The 21602-nt window shown below is 40.4% G+C and overlaps 1 protein-coding gene across 1 annotated transcript in view; it reads right to left on the minus strand.

The window, feature by feature from the left end:
* Window positions 1–11725, minus strand: part of ADA (adenosine deaminase) — a 73655-nt gene extending 61930 nt beyond the window's left edge. Inside the window, exon 1 of the mRNA XM_063459426.1 lies at window positions 11612–11725. Within this exon, the coding sequence (XP_063315496.1) occupies window positions 11612–11647 (36 nt within the window). The 5' untranslated portion in view covers window positions 11648–11725. The remainder of the gene's footprint in view (window positions 1–11611) is intronic.
* Window positions 11726–21602: the final 9877 nt, after the last annotated feature.

Genomic DNA, 21602 nt, shown 5'->3' on the forward strand with positions numbered 1-21602 from the left:
TTAGACCTGTATGGGCAGTTTTGTACAAGTTTGAGTTTGCTTTTTATGCTTACGGAGAAAAAAACAAATAATCTCTGTATACATTATGTTCTTACGAGAGCAAAAAAATTAAACAGATATGCCTCATTTTGTAAATACAGTATTATTTAAGTAATTTTCATGTTGTGTTTTTCTCTTAATTTTCTCTCGATTCACACAATGTGCCGTGCATAATATTCATAATATAGATGGGTCCACTTATAGTTTCCAATAAAATTCTAGGTATGTGTGTGTACCTAGCAAATTAGCACAGATATATAAAGACTCTAGCCTGACTTGCTGGAGACACTGCACAAACCGAGGCACTCTTAAACACATATTTTGGGAATGTGATCTGATCCAGGAATTTTGGGCACAATCAGTGAATTAGCTGAGGACAAATTACATACAGGCATCGCCCACAAACCGGAGTGGTTTTTCCATTCAAGATTTGGACATCATCCCAGCTCAGGTTTTTATACTAAATCTCTAAACCACAGCCAAGACTAGCATTGCCTAACACTGGAAAAGCCCGGTGGCCCCCTCGATAGGGGAGGTTGTAGACTCGACTCTTCTAGTCTTTATGAAAAAGTGTGCTTCGGTATGCAGGGAAACTGGATAAATATGATATGGAATGGGGCAATTGGGCACGTATGTACACATAAGCGCTACGTAATCTGTTGGCGCTATACAAATGGCAATAATAATAATAATAATATGCACGTACCTAACCACAAAGTTTTCTGAGTTCATTGCTTTATTCGACAATACTGTTGACTGTTGAGCCATAGCCACTGACACAACCAATGAAGAATTGGGCACTGACCCTCAAATCGGACTACTTGCTACTATCCATGCAGGATAATGCTCGACACATTCTTTACCATCCCTGGGATCGGCAGAGGTTATTCCAGTACAACACACAGATACTCTACTACAAATCTCCCTTGTTATACTATGTTGTATTATGCAATGTTGCACTCAATTTCTATTTTACTTTTATTGTACCCTATTTTAGCTTTAGATTTATTTTGGAAAGACCATTACTTACCTAATGGGTGGTACTTCTTGAACTAGCTCACAAGCAGATCTTAAATATGTATGAGAACATGCGATTTGAGATGTGGTAATTAGGGATGTGCATCGGCAAAAATTCGGTTCGGTTTGGCACTTCCAAAATTCGGGACTTCGGCACTTTGGTTCGGATCGGCACTTCCGAAATTTGGGACTTTGGCAATTCAGGACTTCAGCAATTCCCTAACCCTAACCCTTAAGTTAGGGGTAGGGTTATGTTAGGGATTAGGTTTGGGTTAGGGTTAGATTCCTGTCATCATTCCTGTTAATTATTCCTGTCATCATTCCTTTAATTTTTCTTCCTTTTCCTGTTTTGCCACTTTTCAGAAATCCGAAGCACTTCGGCAATTCGGTTCGGTTCAGCAGTTCCAAAATTCGGCACTTTGGCAATTCGGTTCGGCACTTCGGAAGCATCTGAATGCCCGAATTGCTGAAATTCGTCCGAATTTATATTTGGACCGAAACGAATTGCACATGTCTAAAGGTAATTGCTATGTATCACTTGTACAACAATTTCTGTAACAACTATATGTAAAGTTAAGTATATTGTGAGGTTACAACTGTCTACAACTGTACAACACACATGGATGTACCAACTATATGTGCATATACCTATATATATGTATATATATATATATATATCTCCATATCTCTATATAAATATCTCTCTCTATATATATATATTTGTGTACGGCACATTACGATGACGTTAGACAATGATAATAAAAAGAAGCAGTATTAGTAATAGCAAGTCAGTTGAGGTGTGCCGAAACTGACGTGAGGTTAGGCCTGTAAAAGAGGGCCCACCTAGTAGAAATAATAAATTGAGGGTGCGGTGGGAGGGGCACTTCCGGGATCGTCGCTGACAGGTAGGTGGATTGTAATGCGTTATATAGGGCAAGTTGTACCTCCCACAATTCCAGGCCAAGCCTTCTATATATATATATAGAGAGATATATATAACGAAGAAAAAATTGAGAGCACTCAATGGATTTGTAAATAAATGCTATTTTAAATCAACCGCATACAAATCAACGTTTCGACCGTCTAGCGGTCTTTATCAAGATCTTGAAGACCGCTAGACGGTCGAAATGTTGATTTGTATGCGGTTGATTTAATATAGCATTTATTTACAGATCCATTGAGTGCTCTCAATTTTTTCTACTTGTATACTTTGCATGGAGAGGCACCTGGTTACTATTTACCGTATATACTCGAGTATAAGCCGAGTTTTTCAGCACATTTTTTGTGCTGAAAAACCCCAACTCGGCTTATACTCGAGTCAATAGTCTGTATTATGGCAATTTTCATTGCCATAATACAGACAGGGGCTGTGGGGGCTGCAGAGAGCATTTACTTACCTCTCCTGCAGCTCCTGTCAGCTCTCTTCTCCTCTGCGCCGTCCGTTCAGCACCTCGGTCAGCTCCCAGTGTAAATCTCGCGAGAGCCACGTCTCTCGCAAGATTTACACTGGGAGCTGACAGAAGAGCTGACCGGACGGCGCGGAGGAGGAGAGAGCTGACAGGAGCTGCATGAGAGGTAAGTAAATGCTCTCTGCAGCCCCCCTCTCCCCCCCACTGAACTACCAATGCTGGACCACCAGGGAAGGAGAGCCCCCCTCCCTGCCATGTATCAAGCAGGGAGGGGGGACGAAAAAATATATATAATAATAATACAATAAAAAAATAATTAAATTAAATAAAAAATACCTAAACACCTAACTGCCCTTACAAACATAGAACAGGGCTGCGAGAACACCAAAGCTAAGCAGCCTCACTAAGCAGTAATCTCCACACAAAAATAGCATTATACGGGGGCGGAGTCTGACTGCCATGCCAAGCGGACGCACGGGGTCTGAGCTCCTGGCGGGTGAGAGAAACAGAGGGCACTAGCGGCGATTATACAGCCCAAAGACACCCCAAAGTGTGATACCCACGTTGGGGGCGCACTGAGGTCTCAGGGGATACCCTTTGGGAGCCTGTCGGGGCATACTAAGCGACGGACAACCCGAGGCCTGCAGGAGCGGGAGCCGGAGAGAGGCGGCCACTCTATCCGACACCGCATACACCAGCAACCACAGCTAACCTCCTAACCCCCCCCCCCGGACCGGTGGGGGTCATCCCGGTCCCCGCACGACAAGCGGACGAACGCTGACAGCAAGCGAGCTGAACCACATAAATAAATGGAAGAAGCGAGGGGCAGTCGGAGCGCGTCCAAGATGGCCGCCCGACAACAGCCACAGAGAGAGACCAAGTGCAGCGGTCAGAAGCCTACCTCCCTAGAGGCCCTCGACCGACTCTGCTCGGCTTTCTATAAAATGATGAGCAGTCAAGGTATGCCCCACCGTCAAGCGGCCCAGACTGTAGCCTCGTGGATCCGCCCGCCGACCCGCCGAAGCTACTATGATGTCCCACAGCAGATATTTCAGGCGGGCGTCAAACGGAGCAAACACGGACAAACACACAGGCGGGAAGCAGACCGCGCCAACCCGGGCAGAAGGGCACAAACTATAGGGAAGACCAACAAGCGACATCACTCACCTCCCGGTGGCCTGAAACGAGTAGCAGGTGGACCAACCCGACCAGCCCACAAAACACAGACAGCAGGGGAGAAAAAAGCCGTGCAGCTGCGACACCCTGCAGGCCTAAACAGTCAACTTACAGACCTCAACCGACCACCAACAGGTCGACTCTCAATCCGGCAGGAAGAACCTCCAGACCGACCAGAACGGGTCACGCAGAGACTAAACGCAGGAATCGGCTGAGTACAGATAAGGGGCCATCAAGCTGCATCTACCTAAGCATGGGACACATAGATTAGCGGCTGCTAACTCTATATTACGAGACTCTTGTAAGCCAGCTGGATGCTGCACTTAAAATAGTTATTATACTCATATGTTTTATCCGTAGCCCATAGAATGCATGTTGAGTCTAATTAGGCGTAGAAAAGTACAGCTTTCAGTGTGTGCTATACTCTCAGATGCCTTGTTATTTTTACTCACATTTTTTCTTAACTTTAATTAAGTTAATGCACTCTTACTAATATACCACCTAACAGTTAGGTTCCACGAGATATGTCTAATCCTTTGGGCAATCAGATCTGATAGATACACCTTTTTTCTTTTCAAAAAAGAAAATGTGCGCTTATCCATAGAGCTTCAATTTACCTATCAGAGGTTTATATTGTACCAGCATAATTTAGACCACTCCAAGTTAAGTGACTGTTCCTACCTTATGTTCACTCTGACATAGCCAAACTGTCAAGCATCACTTAATCTATTTTATTTATTACTACTATGCTACGAGCGGCTTACAACTTATACCCGGGTATTTGTCTCCGGTTAACAGTCCGACTAAACAAGCATAACCCCATCTAATACAAGAGATAACTGCTAAGAATCAAACTACCAGTATATTAATCACTCTAAGAGTTTAATTGTTCTATAACATTGTCAGACATATTTTTATGTACCTCTAGTTTACTGAATTGACAATTTGCATGTCCTAACTGTTTTCTTGTTTATATACTGCCTTAAAACGAATAAGCTTGTGTCTTTAAGGGAAAAAAAAATGTGCACTGTTTCAATGCCATAACTATACGATAACTGTGATATGTTTAGACTTACAAATGCTGTTGTGGCGTGGTAAGCTGTCTTGTACCTTTCATGCACGCAAAAATAAAGAATTTAAAAAAAAAAAATAGCATTATACAGCCTGCTTGCATGTGTACATTTGTCACTGACACTATAACTGAGGATGTGTAAGGCTTATGACTGTGTTATTGAATATGACTGTGCTTGTAAACACAAAGCATTGATACTTGTTCTTGCTATAACCCATATAATGAGAAATGTATACCGTGTGTACAAAACCAATAAAATACAAATTAAAAAAAATTAAATAAAAAATAATAAGAAGAAATAATAATAAAAAATATTAAAATAATTAAAATTGCCCACCCCCCACCAAGGCTCTACAACACACACACACTGCACTCATACACACACACACACACTGCACTCATACACACACACTGCACTCATCTACACACACACTGCACTCATATACACACACACTGCACTCATATACACACACACTGCACTCATATACACACACACTGCATTCATACACACACACACTGCACTCATACACACACACTGCACTCATACACACACACCACTCATACACACACTGCACTCATACACACGCTGCACTCATACACACACGCTGCACTCATACACACGCTGCACTCATACACACGCTGCACTCGTACACACACACAGCATTCATTATACACACACTGTAAATTAATATTCAATTAATATTTTTTTTTAGGATCTAATTTTATTTAGAAATTTACCAGTAGCTGCTGCATTTCCCACCCTAGTCTTATACGCGAGTCAATAAGTTTTCCCAGTTTTTGGGGGTAAAATTAGGGGCCTCGGCTTATATTCGGGTCGGCTTATACTCGAGTATATACGGTACTTAATTTTTTTTGGGGATGAGTGCCAGAAACTGTTGTGATTTTTATATATATATATATATATATATATATATATATATATATATATATATATATATATATATATATATATATCCATCTCTATATCTATCCATCTCTCTCTCTATCTATATGTCTATATCTATCCATCTCTCTATCTATCTATATATATATAATGTTTTTCTCTTTTGAAAACCAATAAAAATGATACATTGAAAACATTCTAGGTATGCGTGAGAATTCAGCAAATCTGATGTCTGCTAAGTTCATCAGGAGAGTTAAAATATTTTTAAAATTGAAATCCGCTCGATGTGCAGCTGGGAAATTGGGCAGAGCGCGCTACGGTGGAATTCAAGAAATACGCGAACAGATACTTTAAGTCCTCAAATTTCTCATCTACTATCTATTTTAGATTGTAAGCTCCTTAGCCAATATCCAATGCACCATGCATTAAGAGTTAAAGTGTGCATTTTAAAACTGTTCCTTTACTTCTTGGTATATCTAAAAATATAAAGTGCTGTCTGATTTGGAGCTCCTTAATTATATTGTACAGCTCTACAGAATACGCTGGCAATAATGAAAAAAAGCATAATATCTGAATTTACTAAATAGAACTGCCGGTGGAATTTCTTTCTATAAATAAAAGAAAAAAAAAGAGAGAACCATTTATTTTAAAGCTCATGTTTTGCTGAGATAGGATATTTACTGTATTGCTGCATAGTACCATTTCTCTGTGATCCAGGTAGCAATTACCTTCATTCATGAAAATCATGAACGAAACTACTTGCTTACAGCTTCAGTAACTTGAGAATAGCTTTATTATTTGCTTGAGTGTTTTATTTTTGATTTATGAAACTAGCTGGACTTTCTGTAAATTGTCGAACGCTAAATAACTCAGATACAATCTCATTGTGCTGATTTACTCTAAGGGTAATCTTAAATGGACACTATAGTCAACTGAACAACTTTTTTGGTGTATAGAACATGCCCCTGCAGCCTCACTGCTCAATCCTCTGCCATTTAGGAGTTAAATCCCTTTGTTTATGAACCCTAGTCACACCTCCCTGCATGTGACTTGCAGAGCCTTCCATAAACACTTCCTGTAAAGAGAGCCCTATTTAGGCTTTCTTTATTGCAAGTTCGGTTTAATTAAGATTTTCTTATCCCCTGCTATGTTAATAGCTTGCTAGACCCTGCAAAAGCCTCCTGCATGTGATTAAAGTTCAATTTAGAGATTGAGATACAATTATTTAAGGTAAATTACATCTGTTTGAAAGTGAAACCAGTTTTTTTTTTCATGCAGGCTCTGTCAATCATAGCCAGGGGAGGTGTGGCTAGGGCTGCATAAACAGAAACAAAGTGATTTAACTCCTAAATGACAGTGAATAGAGCAGTGAAATTGCAGGGGAATGATCTACATACTAAAACTGCTTTATTTAGCTAAAGTAATTTAGGTGACTACAGTGTTCCTTTAAACTGCTGGCAATTCTCCTTGATAAAGGTCTGAATTTGTGGAAGAAAATATTTCTGGGATTTTTAACCAAATGGAATAAAAGTTTTATTGAAATTATTTGATTGAAGACTTGTGAGCGTTACCATGAATTGTATAAATACATAAATATAATCCTACTATATATAAAATATGTTAATATTATATAATACACCATGGTAAAACATTTATTACAAGAAAAATAATGCCATCAAGGGTTTCGTAAGAGATTATATTAAATCCCCTAATAAACGATTTTAGTGTTATGAATATTTTCTGTTAGATTATTATAATTTTTTTTAGGTTAGGTGAGGTTTAGTGTAGTGATTAGTGTTCGTCATAGTGTAGGGGTTAATAGGCAGTGATATTGTTTGAGTAGGGCAGACACTGAAGGCTGGTCCATTGAGGCAGGTGGGACAGCAAGCCCCTCACCCAGTTTGCAGATAAATTAATCATATCTATTGACATTGTAAGAGCTACTAATTGTGTGTGAAATACATTGTTTATCGTGATTATATCGACAGTTTCCATTCCCCTCATTATTGATGGCTGGAGACGCAGGTGGTTTTGAATTAGACATGCAATCTCACGGGGTTACGTGGATGGAAGCCAACCATTCTCGGGGGGTTGCACCTCTGAGAGTTTACTAATTAAGTGATACTGTAAGTGTAGAGGTTAATGTTTAACTGATAGAGCAATGTTTGGATTCCAATATTGTTGAATGGGTAAGGCAGTGGCTGAGTGACAGGCAACAGAGGGTTGTAGTCAATGGAGTATATTCGAAGCTTGGGCTTGTCACCAGTGGGGTACCTCAGGGATCTGTACTTGGACCCATTCTCTTTAATATTTTTATTAGTGATATTGCAGAAGGTCTTGATGGTAAGGTGTGTCTTTTTGCTGATGATACTAAGATATGTAACAGGGTTAATGTTCCAGGAGGGATAAGCCAAATGGCAAATGATTTAGGTAAATTAGAAAAATGGTCAGATATATGTACAAGTTTCTGTGAGATAGAAACTTAAAATACAAACTGGTTGCACTTGCGCCTTATACCCCATTACTTATGTTATGTGATATACTACACCAGAGGGTGTTTTTCCTGTTTTGTCGCCTTTTCTCTTGTTCTCTGAGGTCAGGTCTGGGTTTTTATTAAAAGTACTTAAAAAGTAGTGTGGTATCCTCTTCACAGATAGCTACGCAATTCGATCCAGAGCCAGGTATATAGGCTCTGTACAAAGTGAGTGCTAATTCGCACTTTATACACTATCACCACTTATTGTACTTTACTACACCAGAAGGCGTTCTCTGTCTAGCTCCCTGAGGTAATACCCAAACAGGGGAAAGGGCCAGCTGACGGCACCACCTCTGAAGTGACTTGAACTTGTCCTGTTGGGAACTCAACTCTATTTTGGAACACTTTGACTTATTCCCATTGAGAGTAGGTAGTTATAGCGTTTCTCGCTCCACTCTTGAGGTTAATAGCTTTCACGGCTTTTTTTCCACTTTTTTCTATGTAAATTAGAAAAAATGGTCAGAGCTGTGGCAACTGACATTTAAAGGGACTCTCTTTTTCTGGCACTGCAGGTGCCCTCTCCCACCCCAGGTTGCTGACGGGGTTAAAACCCCTTCAGTGACTTACCTGTATCCAACGCGCTGGTTCAGGGCCTGCCCACGCTCCTCCCCCAGCAGATGTCATCCGGCGGGGGAGTCCTATTGCGCATGCGCGGCCGGCGACGGGGAGACCTAATGCGCATGCGCGCCAATGCCGCACACGTGCATTAGACCTCTCCATAGGAAAGCATTGAAAATGCTTTCAATGCTTTCTTATGGGGATTTCAGTGACGCTGGAGGTCCTCACATAGCGTGAGGACGTCCAGCAATGCTATGGCACAGAAAATCTGTGCTATAAACCCGAAAGTGCCCTCTAGTGGCTGTCTTATAGACAGCCACTAGAGGAGGAGTTAACCCTGCAAGGTAATTATTGCAGTTCATGAAAACTGCAATATTTACAGTTGCAGGGTTAAGGGTAGTGGGAGTTGGCACTCAGACCACTCCAATGGGAGGAAGTGGTCTAGGTTCCTGGAGTGTCCCTTTAACCCCTTAAGGACCAAAATTCTGGAATAAAAGGGAATCATGACATGTCACACATGTCATGTGTCCTTAAGGGGTTAATGTGGATAAGTGCAAGATAATGCACCTTGGACGTAAAAACCCAAGGGCAGAGTACATAATATTTGAGTCCTAACCTCAACATCTGAGGAAAGGGATTTAGGGGTGATTATTTCTGATTACTTAAAGGTAGGCAGACAATGTAATAGAGCATCAGGAAATGCTAGCAGAATGCTTGGTTGTATAGGGAGAGGTATTAGCAGCAGAAAGAGGGAAGTGCTCATGCCATTGTACAGAACACTGGTGAGACCTCACTTGGAGTACTGTACACAGTACTGGAGACCGTATCTTCAGAAGGATATTGATACCTTAGAGAGAGTTCAAAGAAGGGCTACTAAACTGGTTTATGGATTGCAGGATAAAACTTACCAGGAAAGGTTAAAGGATCTTAATATGTATAGCTTGGAGGAAAGACGAGACAGGGGGGATATGATAGAAACATTTAAATACATAAAGGGAATCAACACAGTAAAGGAGGAGACTATGTTTAAAAGAAGAAAAACTACCACAACAAGAGGACATAGTCTTAAATTAGAGGGGCAAAGGTTTAAAAATAATACCAGGAAGTATTACTTTACTGTAGTGGCTGCATGGAATAGCCTTCCAGCTGAAGTGGTAGAGCTTAACACAGTAAAGGAGTTTACGCATGCATGGGATAGGCATAAGGCTATCCTAACTATAAGATAAGGCCAGAGACTAATGAAAGTATTTAGAAAATTGGGCAGACTAGATGGGCCGAATGGTTCTTATCTGCCATCACATTCTATGTTTCTAGGTTATGGTAATGTAAGGGTCAAGGGGAGGTTTTTACTGTAAAGGCAGCAACGGGGCATACATATCATAGTTACATAGTTACATAGCTGAAAACTGAGAGACTTGCGTCCATCAAGTTCAGCCTTCCTAACATATGTTTTTTGCTGTTGATCCAAAAGAAGGCAAAAAAAAAAAACAGTTTGAAGCGCTTCCAATTTTGCAACAAACTTGGAAAAAATTCCTTCTTGTCCCCAAAATAGCAGTCAGATGTCTCCTTGGATCAAGCAGCTATTACCCCACTAATTAGAAATTATATCCCTGTATGTTATGTTTTTGGAAGTATTTATCCAATTGCTGTTTAAACATCTGTATAGACTCTGACAAAACCACCTCTTCAGGCAAAGAATTCCATATCCTTATTGCTCTTACTGTAAAAAAACCTTTTCTTTGCCTTAGAGGAAATCTCCTTTCTTCAAGCCTAAATGTGTGACCTCCTGTCCTATGTATAGCCCTGTTTATGAATAGATTTCCAGATAATGACTTGTATTGGCCCCGTATATATTTGTATAATGTTTTCATATCCCCTCTCAGGTGCCGTTTTTCCAAACTAAAGAGGTTTAAATTTTTTAACCTTTCTTCGTAACTAAAATGCTCCATTCCTTTTATCAATTTTGGAGCTCGTCTCTGCACTTTTTCTAGTGCCATGATATCTTTCTTTAGAACAGGCGCCCAAATTGCACAGCATATTCAAGGTGTGGTCTTACCAGCGATTTATAAAGAGGCAAAATTATATTTTCATCCCGAGAATTTATGCCCCTATTTATACATGACAAATCCAAGTGCTGCCTGTGATTCAAGAGTGTTACAGTCCCCGGCAATATCTATTTCAGCTGTTGTCATTTAAATGGTGGCAGGTACTGCTCAGGCGTGTGTAACTCCTACTAATGTCAGGCACACAAATACGAATGTCCTAGGCTGCACTGAAGTGATCTGTGCATTATTACGTGTTCTTTATATACTTTCTCAAATAACATTGCCAGTATGAGCTTCTAAAATATGAACATACATAATATATGTACCTGCGCTGCGGAATATGTTGGTGCTATATAAATGGCAGTAATAAATAAAAAAATTATTTAAATTAAAAAAATATATATTTAGATACAAACACACACAAACCTACACATTTATACACACACACGTAAATATATTCAAACAGATATACGTATATGTGTGTCAATGTATCAAATATATATGAAACTGTATCTGTCAAAAATCCATATGTTTGTAAAATTGTTTCTTTGTTTCGTACTAACTTTCAGTTCCTGTCTTCCTTCCTAGAAACAGTGGTTGTGCAAGTTTCTTTACAGATTCATGTCTTTGTCATAATAAACCCTCAAGGAAGGAACGCATGCTCCCGCGCCACACTCATTATGCCATTTCCATTCAATGTCTATAGAATCTCTGACCCAGAACATAAGGAATCGTACAGTCCCCGTCCGTCCCCCCCCCCCTCCTGCTCTGCTTCATTCCCTGCTCTGCTTCCACCGCTGTCAGTTAAAACGTGCAAACAAAACAAAATCTACAAACACACAGAAACTGCTTTACCTTTGGTTTGTTAAAAGGTGAAGTGTTGTTTTCCATGTTGCGGCTGGAGTGTTTTTATCCTTGCAGCTGCTGGGTGACCGATTGGGAGATTACTACCATAGCTAGCTCACTATATTACACCCTGCCCTAGTGTACATCAAGCCACTCCTCCCCTATCCCATTTGTTGGTGCAACGAGCATGCAGTGTGTCTATCGTCCCTGGAAAGAGTTACTGGAATCAGTTCAATCTGAGCCTTTAAATCAATAACCTCTCCCTCTCTCTGCCTGGTTGATATCTGCAAGAGTAATTAGGAGTAATTAGCCTCCTCGCTGATCATAAATTAAAGAACCAGGGCTTGCGATAAGCTATTGCAAAACGAGCGATGAATGGGAATTAAAATAAAACCTGTGTAATTATTGTATATCACAAATCACTATTCGAGGTATTTTTATTTTTTTTAGAATCGTACATTCGGTTTCAAACGAACTGCGATTAGTCCAAATGTTTGGGCGATCTGCGTTTAGTCCGAGGCCGGAATCAGGAAACAAATGGAATGTGCCACAAACAAGTCATTTAGTTTGTTTCGGGATTTGAAGTTCCGTTTGAAGCACGAAGAAACAAACAAAAAACAAATGATGGCCATAGGGAACAGACACCATGTTTAATTTATTCTCAGATCAAGTGAAAATGACCAATAGTGGGTAAAACGAGTTACATATTATGTATTTAATATACAGTATATCTATATATGCATACATACTTAGAAACATATTTTCTGCACCTTTTCTTTTACTTTCTATTAGTTATTAGTTATTTCTAATTTAGTCTTAAGAAAATGGTGCAAAATTCTCCTATCAGAAATGTATTTTAAAAATTAATCAATCCCAATTTATGCCATTTGCAAACGGAGTGGGAGATGTAATTTCACCTCCTCTTGAGAACAAACTTAAATATAAAAAGTCCAAATTTAGCACAGGATAACGATAAATAAAATGAGATGAGGTTCCCCTGGAATGCATGCTACCCAAGGGGACCATGAGAGATCAAGGAATTGGGAGCCCGCTCGCTCTGATGATATTTGGACATTTTTTTATTATTATATTAGGCATCTGTCAAATGAATGAAATGAACCATGGTAGCACACGAAAGTGAAACTTGGTTTCGATTGCTCATGTGAAAATTATTGGTGACAGGTGACCTTTTTAACTATAATTATCTATGTGGACTTATTTCTCCATACGTCTAATGTCTTCTGTAGTGGACTATGATCCCAGGCACGAGGCCAAAGTGTTATTGGAAAGTCTCCACAATGAAAAGGTGAATGTACTACAGCTATTACCTCAATGCCAGTTCTTCAATACTATATACTATGTGAGCATCACGCTTAGTCCAATAAACCGAAACATTCTGGAACCAATAAAAATAAGCCAAATACCCTCCAATAGGGTGTGCAAGGTGGAAACATAATTATTACCCCAAAACACGTACAGTGATATTCACTTAAGTATGAATTATGGGTAATTCAAAGTGAATTTCCAATGTAAAGGAACACTATAGCGTTAGGAATGCAAAGCTGTATTCCTTACACTATAGTGTCCCTCTGCTCCCCCCCAGACAAAAACTCTTTAAACACACTTAAAAAAAACAAAACAACCCTTTAAAAACTTACCTGATTCCAGCACCGATGTCCCTCAGGCTCCTCCTCCTTAACAGTCAGCCAATGGGGGGAACCTAATGGGACACACACACATTAGGGCTTCCCATAGGAAAGCATTGACTCCTCTGCGGTTTTTCAACACGCTGGACGTCCTGTGTCGTTTCACAGGTTAAACTCAGCGGAACTCCAGGAAGTGCTTCTAGTGGCTGTCTGACAGACAGCCACAAGAGGCAGTCTTGGCACTGCATTTAAAACACTGCAGTCTCTCTACAAGAGAAAAGAAACAGGGACATTGCACCCAGACAACTTCAATAATAAGTGGTCTGGGTGCCTATAGTGTCCCTTTAAGGCCAAAATAATCTAACTGAATACAGAATTTTGCTAAGTTGCTTATATTGGCTTTCCTTTAATTTCAAATTCACTTTGGATTCCACACAGTTCACATTAAAAAATTGATTCAGAGTGCTAGTGAGTCATACGTAGAGTATGAATAATTTTGCTGTCAAGTCCGGCAACCATCAACACAGATATAAAGCACAGCTATTATTGGGGTGTACTTTAGGGAGGCTCATTGATTTGAAGAGGCTGTCAAACTACATTTCAGCCAACATTTTGCCTTTTAAGGCAGGCTAGGCATTATGGGAACTGTAGTTTGCAAATATTTGCAGTGCCTAGATTAGGAATTATTGGTCTAGCAACTTGAACGCCATTCTCTCCTGCTTGTTGGGGCTCGAGGAAGCAGGCAGGAGATGAAATGCTGGCCATATGTACATATTTTATACAAAGTGTATGCAGTTGTTCCATAGAAGGGTTGAACCTTGGCCGGCATGAAATGGAGATTATGAAATTATCGTGTATAATGACATCTGACAGAGAACATTTTTTATCAGCAATTTTTCTTTGCACAAACCTAATTGCACACGTGACGTACTTGACCCATTTAGTATACACCATATATAAATTATAAAGAGATAGTAAGGCCCTTTTGTGAATTTTTCTTTGCAGTGGTCAGTGTCACAATACCAACACCCATGAAAGGTTATTTGAAATGCAACTATTAAGCCAACGTTCCCTTCAGAGCGTAGACTGGTGGACTGCCGTAATGATTGAATTTTAGATATTAACATATTCCAACAGTTCTAGATCTGGCTAGACAGTCCCAATTTTAGACCCCAGACACCATTTTTTCATCTGCGAGAGGACAGTCTACTACTCATGTGTAGATTAGATCGACTGGCTGGCAAGACTACGCTCCAGGCTGTCAAGTTAACAAGTCTACCTTCAAGCATATGGCCCCCCCACCCTCCCCCGCACTTTGCTCCGTTGCAGTTTACCTGTCATATGTAATACAGGAAAACATTATTGAATCCCAGGCATGTGGAGGGAATTTGACCTTGGTATAAATATCATCGCTGAAACGTGGATGAGACAGCCTGATTAATATTCATTGAGAGCACAGTTGCCAAAAGACAGGAGGGCAGAGCTTCTGAAATAGGGACAAGCGTATAAAAAAGTCCAAGGGCAACGCGACTCACGTCTCATTGGTACGTGTAGAAAAAGTGTTCCGATTAATCTATGATTAACCTCACTTAAAGAGGAAATTAAAAAAAATAATAATCCTAAGGTATCTTATTTTATTTCAATTTACAGACTTTGCTGGGTACACTTGGTACACTTACAGTGCTGTGTGCATGGAGAATGCACATGTACGGCATTACTGTAGAAAATGCTATACACGCGTGTGCTTGTACAAAATGTATCTGTAGAGTTCCAAGTGCAAAACATTTGCATTGTTGGACAAATCTTTTCCTCATTTTTCCGCAGAAGTTCAAAGGAAACAAAAAAGTAGGAAAGTGTTGGGAAGTGAGTTCTTCTTTAAGTCAAAATGCGTGAGTCCATTGTGTCCCTTGTGGAGATCTGCCGTAGATCAATAAAATAGAATAAAAGGAAATAAAAAATGAACATGGAGTGGTTGCGTTTTGGGAAACCTGCTAGAACAGAAGGCAGCATTGACAAATAATTTCTCCCTTTTGGTATTCCAGTTCCTTTTAATAACTTTTTTTATTGAACCAACAGAAATTTGCAGTGACAAACTTTTCGGAACTCAAAGTCTAAGTCTACTGAATCGACTAAGTCTACTTATTGGTAGAGGAAAGAACTCCTCGTCACTACACATTTCTATTAGTCCAATAAAAAGGTATTAAAAGAAACAAAAAATACTTCATTATTTTGCATCCACTACTGGACTAATAAGGCAACTCAAATATAAAGACTTCTCCTGTTTGGAAAGGTAGTAGTACCGGTCTTATTCCAATATTGTAGCAAGTAAACCCTGGGTCTGGATCCAAAACTCACTATGATACTTCACTGGATTAGAATCTACACATCGGACTTCAGATTACAAATGCCCCGTTTCCACTGAGCGGTACGTTTTGGGTGGGTAGGGTCTGGTACGCTATTTTGAGTGTTTCCATTATGAAAGTGGCCTAAAGAACCAAACCCAACCACACCATTCCTGGGCCCCATTCAGATGTAGGTCCATAGGAAATGGTACGGTACAGTTAGGGTGGAGGTACTGGTGTCACACTATGCAATCCATTGATTGGCGGACAGGAAAATGTCAATGCTCACGACAAATGACACGCAAGGCATTTGGTCTAAACCCTGCATGCCCCCTGGCGGTCCGACTTGCAGTGGAAACGCTCACCTGAATAGGTTGGACCATTCTAACCCTTCCGAACCGTACCAACCTGAACCATACCGCTAAGTGGAAACGAGGCAAAAATGTTTTGTTACTAGCAATGTCTTCTCCAGTGAGAGTTAATTTTACAACTGAAGAATGAGTCGCCAAACTAATATCATGTGCTCAACTGGAGTCCCAGTGAAAAACACCCCACGCAGCCATAAAAGACTGGTGGTCACCACATAGACTATACCCCAGCTGCATACTTTGGGATTCCCTTTGATAAAGTTATGAATTTCAGTTATGTATTGCATCCATATGATAAATAGGAGAAAAATATTACAGAGAATGGAATTTGAGCAATTTGTTCTTGACAGAAAAAAAACCTGATAAGACAGCAGCTGTGACCTTGGTGCATGAAAATAAGAAATACAGGAATTCATACCTAGTTGACAATGTCAAGGAGATTGTTGGAACCCCACTCCTTCTTCCAGCGCTATTTTAAAACATGATGCATCTAGTGACATTGAAACAATGGATGATATTAAGTAAATTCTCCAGTGCTGGAAACAAGGTGAGTTTTAATTCTTTTTAAGGGGTTTGGGGGGAGTGGGGGGCAAGCAACCTAAATGATGGGTTTAACACTATAAGGTCCGGAATACATGTTTGTGTTCCTGACCCTATAGTATTCCTTTAAGAAAATTCTCTGGTCGTTCCCATTCGGGAATTTTGACCCTGAATTGTCTTTCACGACCGTCAGTAGAAGGATTAGGCAAATTTGGTGTTAACGATGCCATAGCTTTGACGAGATTAAACATATAACCGTGTGGCTGAAAATAAGCTCTAAACCAGAGTGTAAATATCAATCTATATAGATACAATTCCGAGAAACTCAGGAGAATTATGGTACAGCCAGGATTCTTATCGAAAACATCTGTTGGTTTGCTGAGCCAGCCAAGTTTAGTCCCCACTGAGTGCAGATGGAATTCAGTGGGGGAACCTTTTACAATCAATTGGCAAATTCCACTGATTTGTGGCAGCTTTCAATTAGATTTTCAACACGTTCAAGGAATGTCCACAAAGCAATCTCAATCACGGTCAATGTATCTCCAGCTCAGATTTCCACTTTAGCCATATAATTTGTGATGTCTTATTCACCTTTGAGCTTTTGTTGCATTTTATTTCTAAAGAAAGCATTCTCTGTTCCCGTAGAGCAATACCAATGCATAGATTTGTCATGTGCTCTAAGAATCATTTCCCATGAAATATATCGTAGGGAATGTATTAATTGCCAAAGTTGTACTAAAATTACAGTGTACTGACCCTCTAATAAATACAAGTCACATTCATTTTGAGGTTGATTTAACCCCTTAAGGACCAAACTTCTGGAATAAAAGGGAATCATGCCATGTCACACATGTCATGTGTCCTTAAGGGGTTAAAAGGGAACGATCACTTCCCAGGATTTTTAATATTAGCTTTACTTATCCCCATATTTAATGAACACGTATATATTAGTTGAAAAAAAAATTAGATTTTTAATGAAAATCCTGACCTCTTCATCCTGCAAATGGGCGCCTCTATCTTAGATCCCAGTCAATCACTGTTACAAGCTCCGCCCTTTGCACCTGATCAGCTGCGTAGAGAAAATGTATAGAGAAGATGAGAATCGACAAAATGTTTCTATCCCTTCTACTCATTTGCAATCTGTGCCCTGGCTTTGCCTGGTCTCTTCTGGTTTATGATGTCATTTGCTAAAGTTTAATATAAATTTATAGGTGATTTTCAATGTTTTATTCAATGGTCTAAAAGGGGACATTTCCTCTGTAAAATTATCATTCTTGAGGGCTGTAATGGAGGATAGACGCAGCTAAGGCGAGCTCCTCCCCAATCTTGTTATAAATAGCATTTTACAGCCTCATAACCCTCAACCAGGGTCGGAACAAGCGAGGTCCAGGCTGCCTGACTTACCTGCCATGCTGGGAGGTGGCCGGCGGCTCCTTGAGATCCTGTTAGCTCCACTGAGGCAAATGCACGATGGTCGTAAGATGCTTCAACTCTGTGAAAGTGCCCCGGCGGGGCTGAGCCCGGTCCACTCCTGGGAGGCTGCTCAATCCAGCCCGGAAAGCATGCTGAAACCACGAACACAAGCAAACTGAGCCGTGGCCCATCTAAAATGGCAGAGGACGCATGGCTCCAAGCACTGAACCCAGTGATATACTCACCCAGCTGGACAAGCATTTTCTTAACCTCTGGCTACAACTAGAGCACAGGATGCATCAACCTGCCCCTCCACAACCAAGTACTCACCCACATCAGGGTCACTTGCCAAAGTATGCAACTCCATGAGCAGTAAGGGCTCTCACGTGGTGGCCGAGCAGGAGTAGCACCTCATCCAAGTGCGGGACAGCGCAAAAACTTACTCCGCTGCTGCCTAGGTGTACTTTCCGCTGGGAAACCGGGTAGCATTCAAAAGCAGGACCGGAACCTACGCTGCCACAGAGCATGTACCTACCGATCAGAAACCTCCTGTCAAGTGCTCAGTGGTTCTTACACTAATTGGCTATCGCGTGAAGGAGCAGGGAGACCCTAGCTGACTTCTGGTTCACGGTGACGATCTTGCCGGCAAGGGCACTAAACCAGACCACACTATTTGCGATGGACACTTGTCTCATACTCAGCCTCATAGCCCTCCCATTGCTTACATTTACCTCCCTCTCAAATCTCTACAGCCTTAACATCAATCTTTACTATTATTCTCCAGCCTTTCAGTCTAAAGCTGAGACATGTCCTGTTTCTTGATTATTACTATACAAACAATTGTGCTAATGTTTTCAATGACATACCCAAGTTATATATTGTTTGACATCCATGTACCATGTTATAGGCATTCCTGTACCTCACTGCACATTAAAAATAAAGAATTAAAAAAAATAAAAAAAGAGAATTCTTTAGCTACTGAGTAAGGGCCAGTTCAGGCATACATTACCTATACTGGGTTATAATTAAAGGCTTGTTCGGAAGCTGTTTGAGAAGCCTTATTGTTGAGTATAATAGAACTTGTGAGAGCAGACCATTTTAAGCACTCACAGTCCCAGAAGTTTGTGGGTAAGTATGGATATTGGGTTACTCTGTAAATAGTGGTTGATTTCAACACAATGTTAACATTTGGGGTGAAAAAAGGCCCATAAATCCACATATTTTGCACGAGGCAGGCAATTTTAAATAGTCTTGCCTAATTTTAGAAAAAGGATTTAAGTCTTCTGCTTGTACTTTGAGCCACACCTGTATTATCACATAGCACACAGCTGCTATTATATTATAAAAATAATACTTGGACAATACACTTACATACAATAAAAACACAATAATTATGTAACAATTAAAATGACTATAAGACAAAGGAAAACATGTCCTTGTGCGCCCTCTAGTGATCTGGTACACTTTCAACAGTGACAGATAATCATATACCCAAGGTAGGTGAAGCTCATCCTACCTCCTAAATGTTTGTCTTTTTAACTGAAAACCCACATTCCTAAAATTTGGAGTCAGTAACGGAACATGTCAATGCAGACTCCTGGGTTTGTTTCTGCCCACTATTCCTGTGCAGGGACATATGCAAAGTGTCCGGAAACAACCCCAAAACTATTTCTCTAATGCAACAGAATATGTTGCATTCACTCCCTACTGCCATGTGGTGACATTCTTACACCAAACCAACCCTGGTGTAACGACACTGATCGTTGAAACCATGGTTTCTTATATCAAACCCTGGAGGTCAGCTTGAAGGTTTGAACCTCAAAACTGTTTTTGGCAGAAGCAAGTAGCTTTGCGGGTTAAATATTTCACTGATATATCATGAGTACATCATGGACCAGGTACCCTGTAGAAAAGAATATTGATTTGTCAAGGAAAATAATTTAAACACCTGCACAGTCTAGAAATGCTTCTGGAAGGTGAAAAATAAGAAATGAATAGCTCCAGGCTCCATCTTCTGTTTCTTCGACCAGTATCAGTCAACTACTACATTTGTTAAAAGTTTACACAAAGGAGAAATTATTGATAAATCGTGGAAAAGGCTGTAAAAGTAATTTGAAGATTTCAACTAGAAACCGACGTGTAGGAGAAGACAGTTCTACACTTCTACACTACCACTTACTCCAGATTTCTTTTTAACGAAGATCACATCCAAACTTAGTCCCAGTGCCCGACCTTCCCTTACAGGAAACCAACAGAATTATTCACTAAACTGATATTGATCAGGGTTTGACCGTGGAATTTAACATCTTAGGCCAAATTAGCCAAGTTGAATAAAATAGACAAATTGGAGAATTATTTCTGTGGCAGAGCTCCTATACTCAGCCTAAGTATGTCCACCAAATTCACTCTTTCCCTGGAGCAGGGTAGTAGAAGTGACTATGGCAGTGTCCCCAAACATCAGCCGAGGCTTGATGAAGGATTAAAACCGATTTTTGATGGTCCTAGCACACACTTATTTATACCAACATGACCAACAGGTGGTCATCAACAGAAACAATGTATTCTCACCCTGGCGCTTCAGTGACTGGGACATAACTTAATTAAAGTCTAGATAATTTAAATTGCTACCAGACACCAGGGTTCAATACATCAGAATCCTCAAAACATATACGGTAGTTCCTCACAAGTAACCTACATAATATACAACCCTGGATAGGACCAGTCCCCAAGTATAACATGTCCAAAAAGTGCACCCAGCCAGAGTAATCGGAGTGTGAAGTTTTACTGGGCCTCGGCTAACCTCGTATCCGACACAGGGTTCGATGCTGTTGCTGTGTAGGTGCCGGTCAGTGCTTGATGGAAATTGTACCGACCAGTGGTCCCGATCCTGTCCAACCTAGAGTTCCAGAAGGTCGGCTGTGATTCCTGCTGATGGTTGCATCTTTCTCGGTCGTCCCTACAATGTCTCTGGAATCAGAGGGCTCTGCTACATTGGAGTTCTGGAACAGCAGGGGAAGCAAACAGGGGTGATTGGGAACTCTTTTGGAGACATTTTCTAGAATCCTGCGCCGGTTGTTCGTGTGACTGGACGAGGCTCTATCATAGTTTAAATTTTGCTTTTTTAAGCCGAATTTGTTTTTTATTTCCTGGTTAATTTGTAACAAACCCCGGAGCAGTGAATAACACTGTAATATTATTGGAGCCATCTGGAAATTAGACACGATCATGCTGGCATCTGCAGAACGTCCTGATTAAATAATGCAAAACAAAGTTTACAAGAAATGATGTGAGCTATTTAATAATCTCATAAAATTGGGTACTTAAAAAAAGAAAAAAACTGAAGGTAAAGCGGTAGTGTTTTATAGTGTATTAGGCAAAAGGAAAGGTCAAATAAAGATAAAAAAAATGTATTAACTAGGTTTAACCCCTTAAGGACACATGACATGTGTGACATTGTGAAGAAAATAGACTTTTGTTTAAACTTTTCTTCTTTGTTCAGGCTTTTTACTCTAACTATTGCATGAATATTGAAGTTATTAGTTCGGTAGTTTGAAACTACCGAACACCGACCACCCTCCTGGCTCATTAACTTCAAAAGAACCGACTATTAAGTGCTACCTGAGCGGCCGCTGCTCATATAGCCGAACGTCACGTGGAATAGAAAACGGCGGCCATCTTGTTCGCACGAGGG

This window comes from Pelobates fuscus, chromosome 6, assembly GCF_036172605.1.
Source record: "Pelobates fuscus isolate aPelFus1 chromosome 6, aPelFus1.pri, whole genome shotgun sequence".
In the NCBI taxonomy this organism is placed as follows: Eukaryota; Metazoa; Chordata; class Amphibia; order Anura; family Pelobatidae; genus Pelobates; species Pelobates fuscus.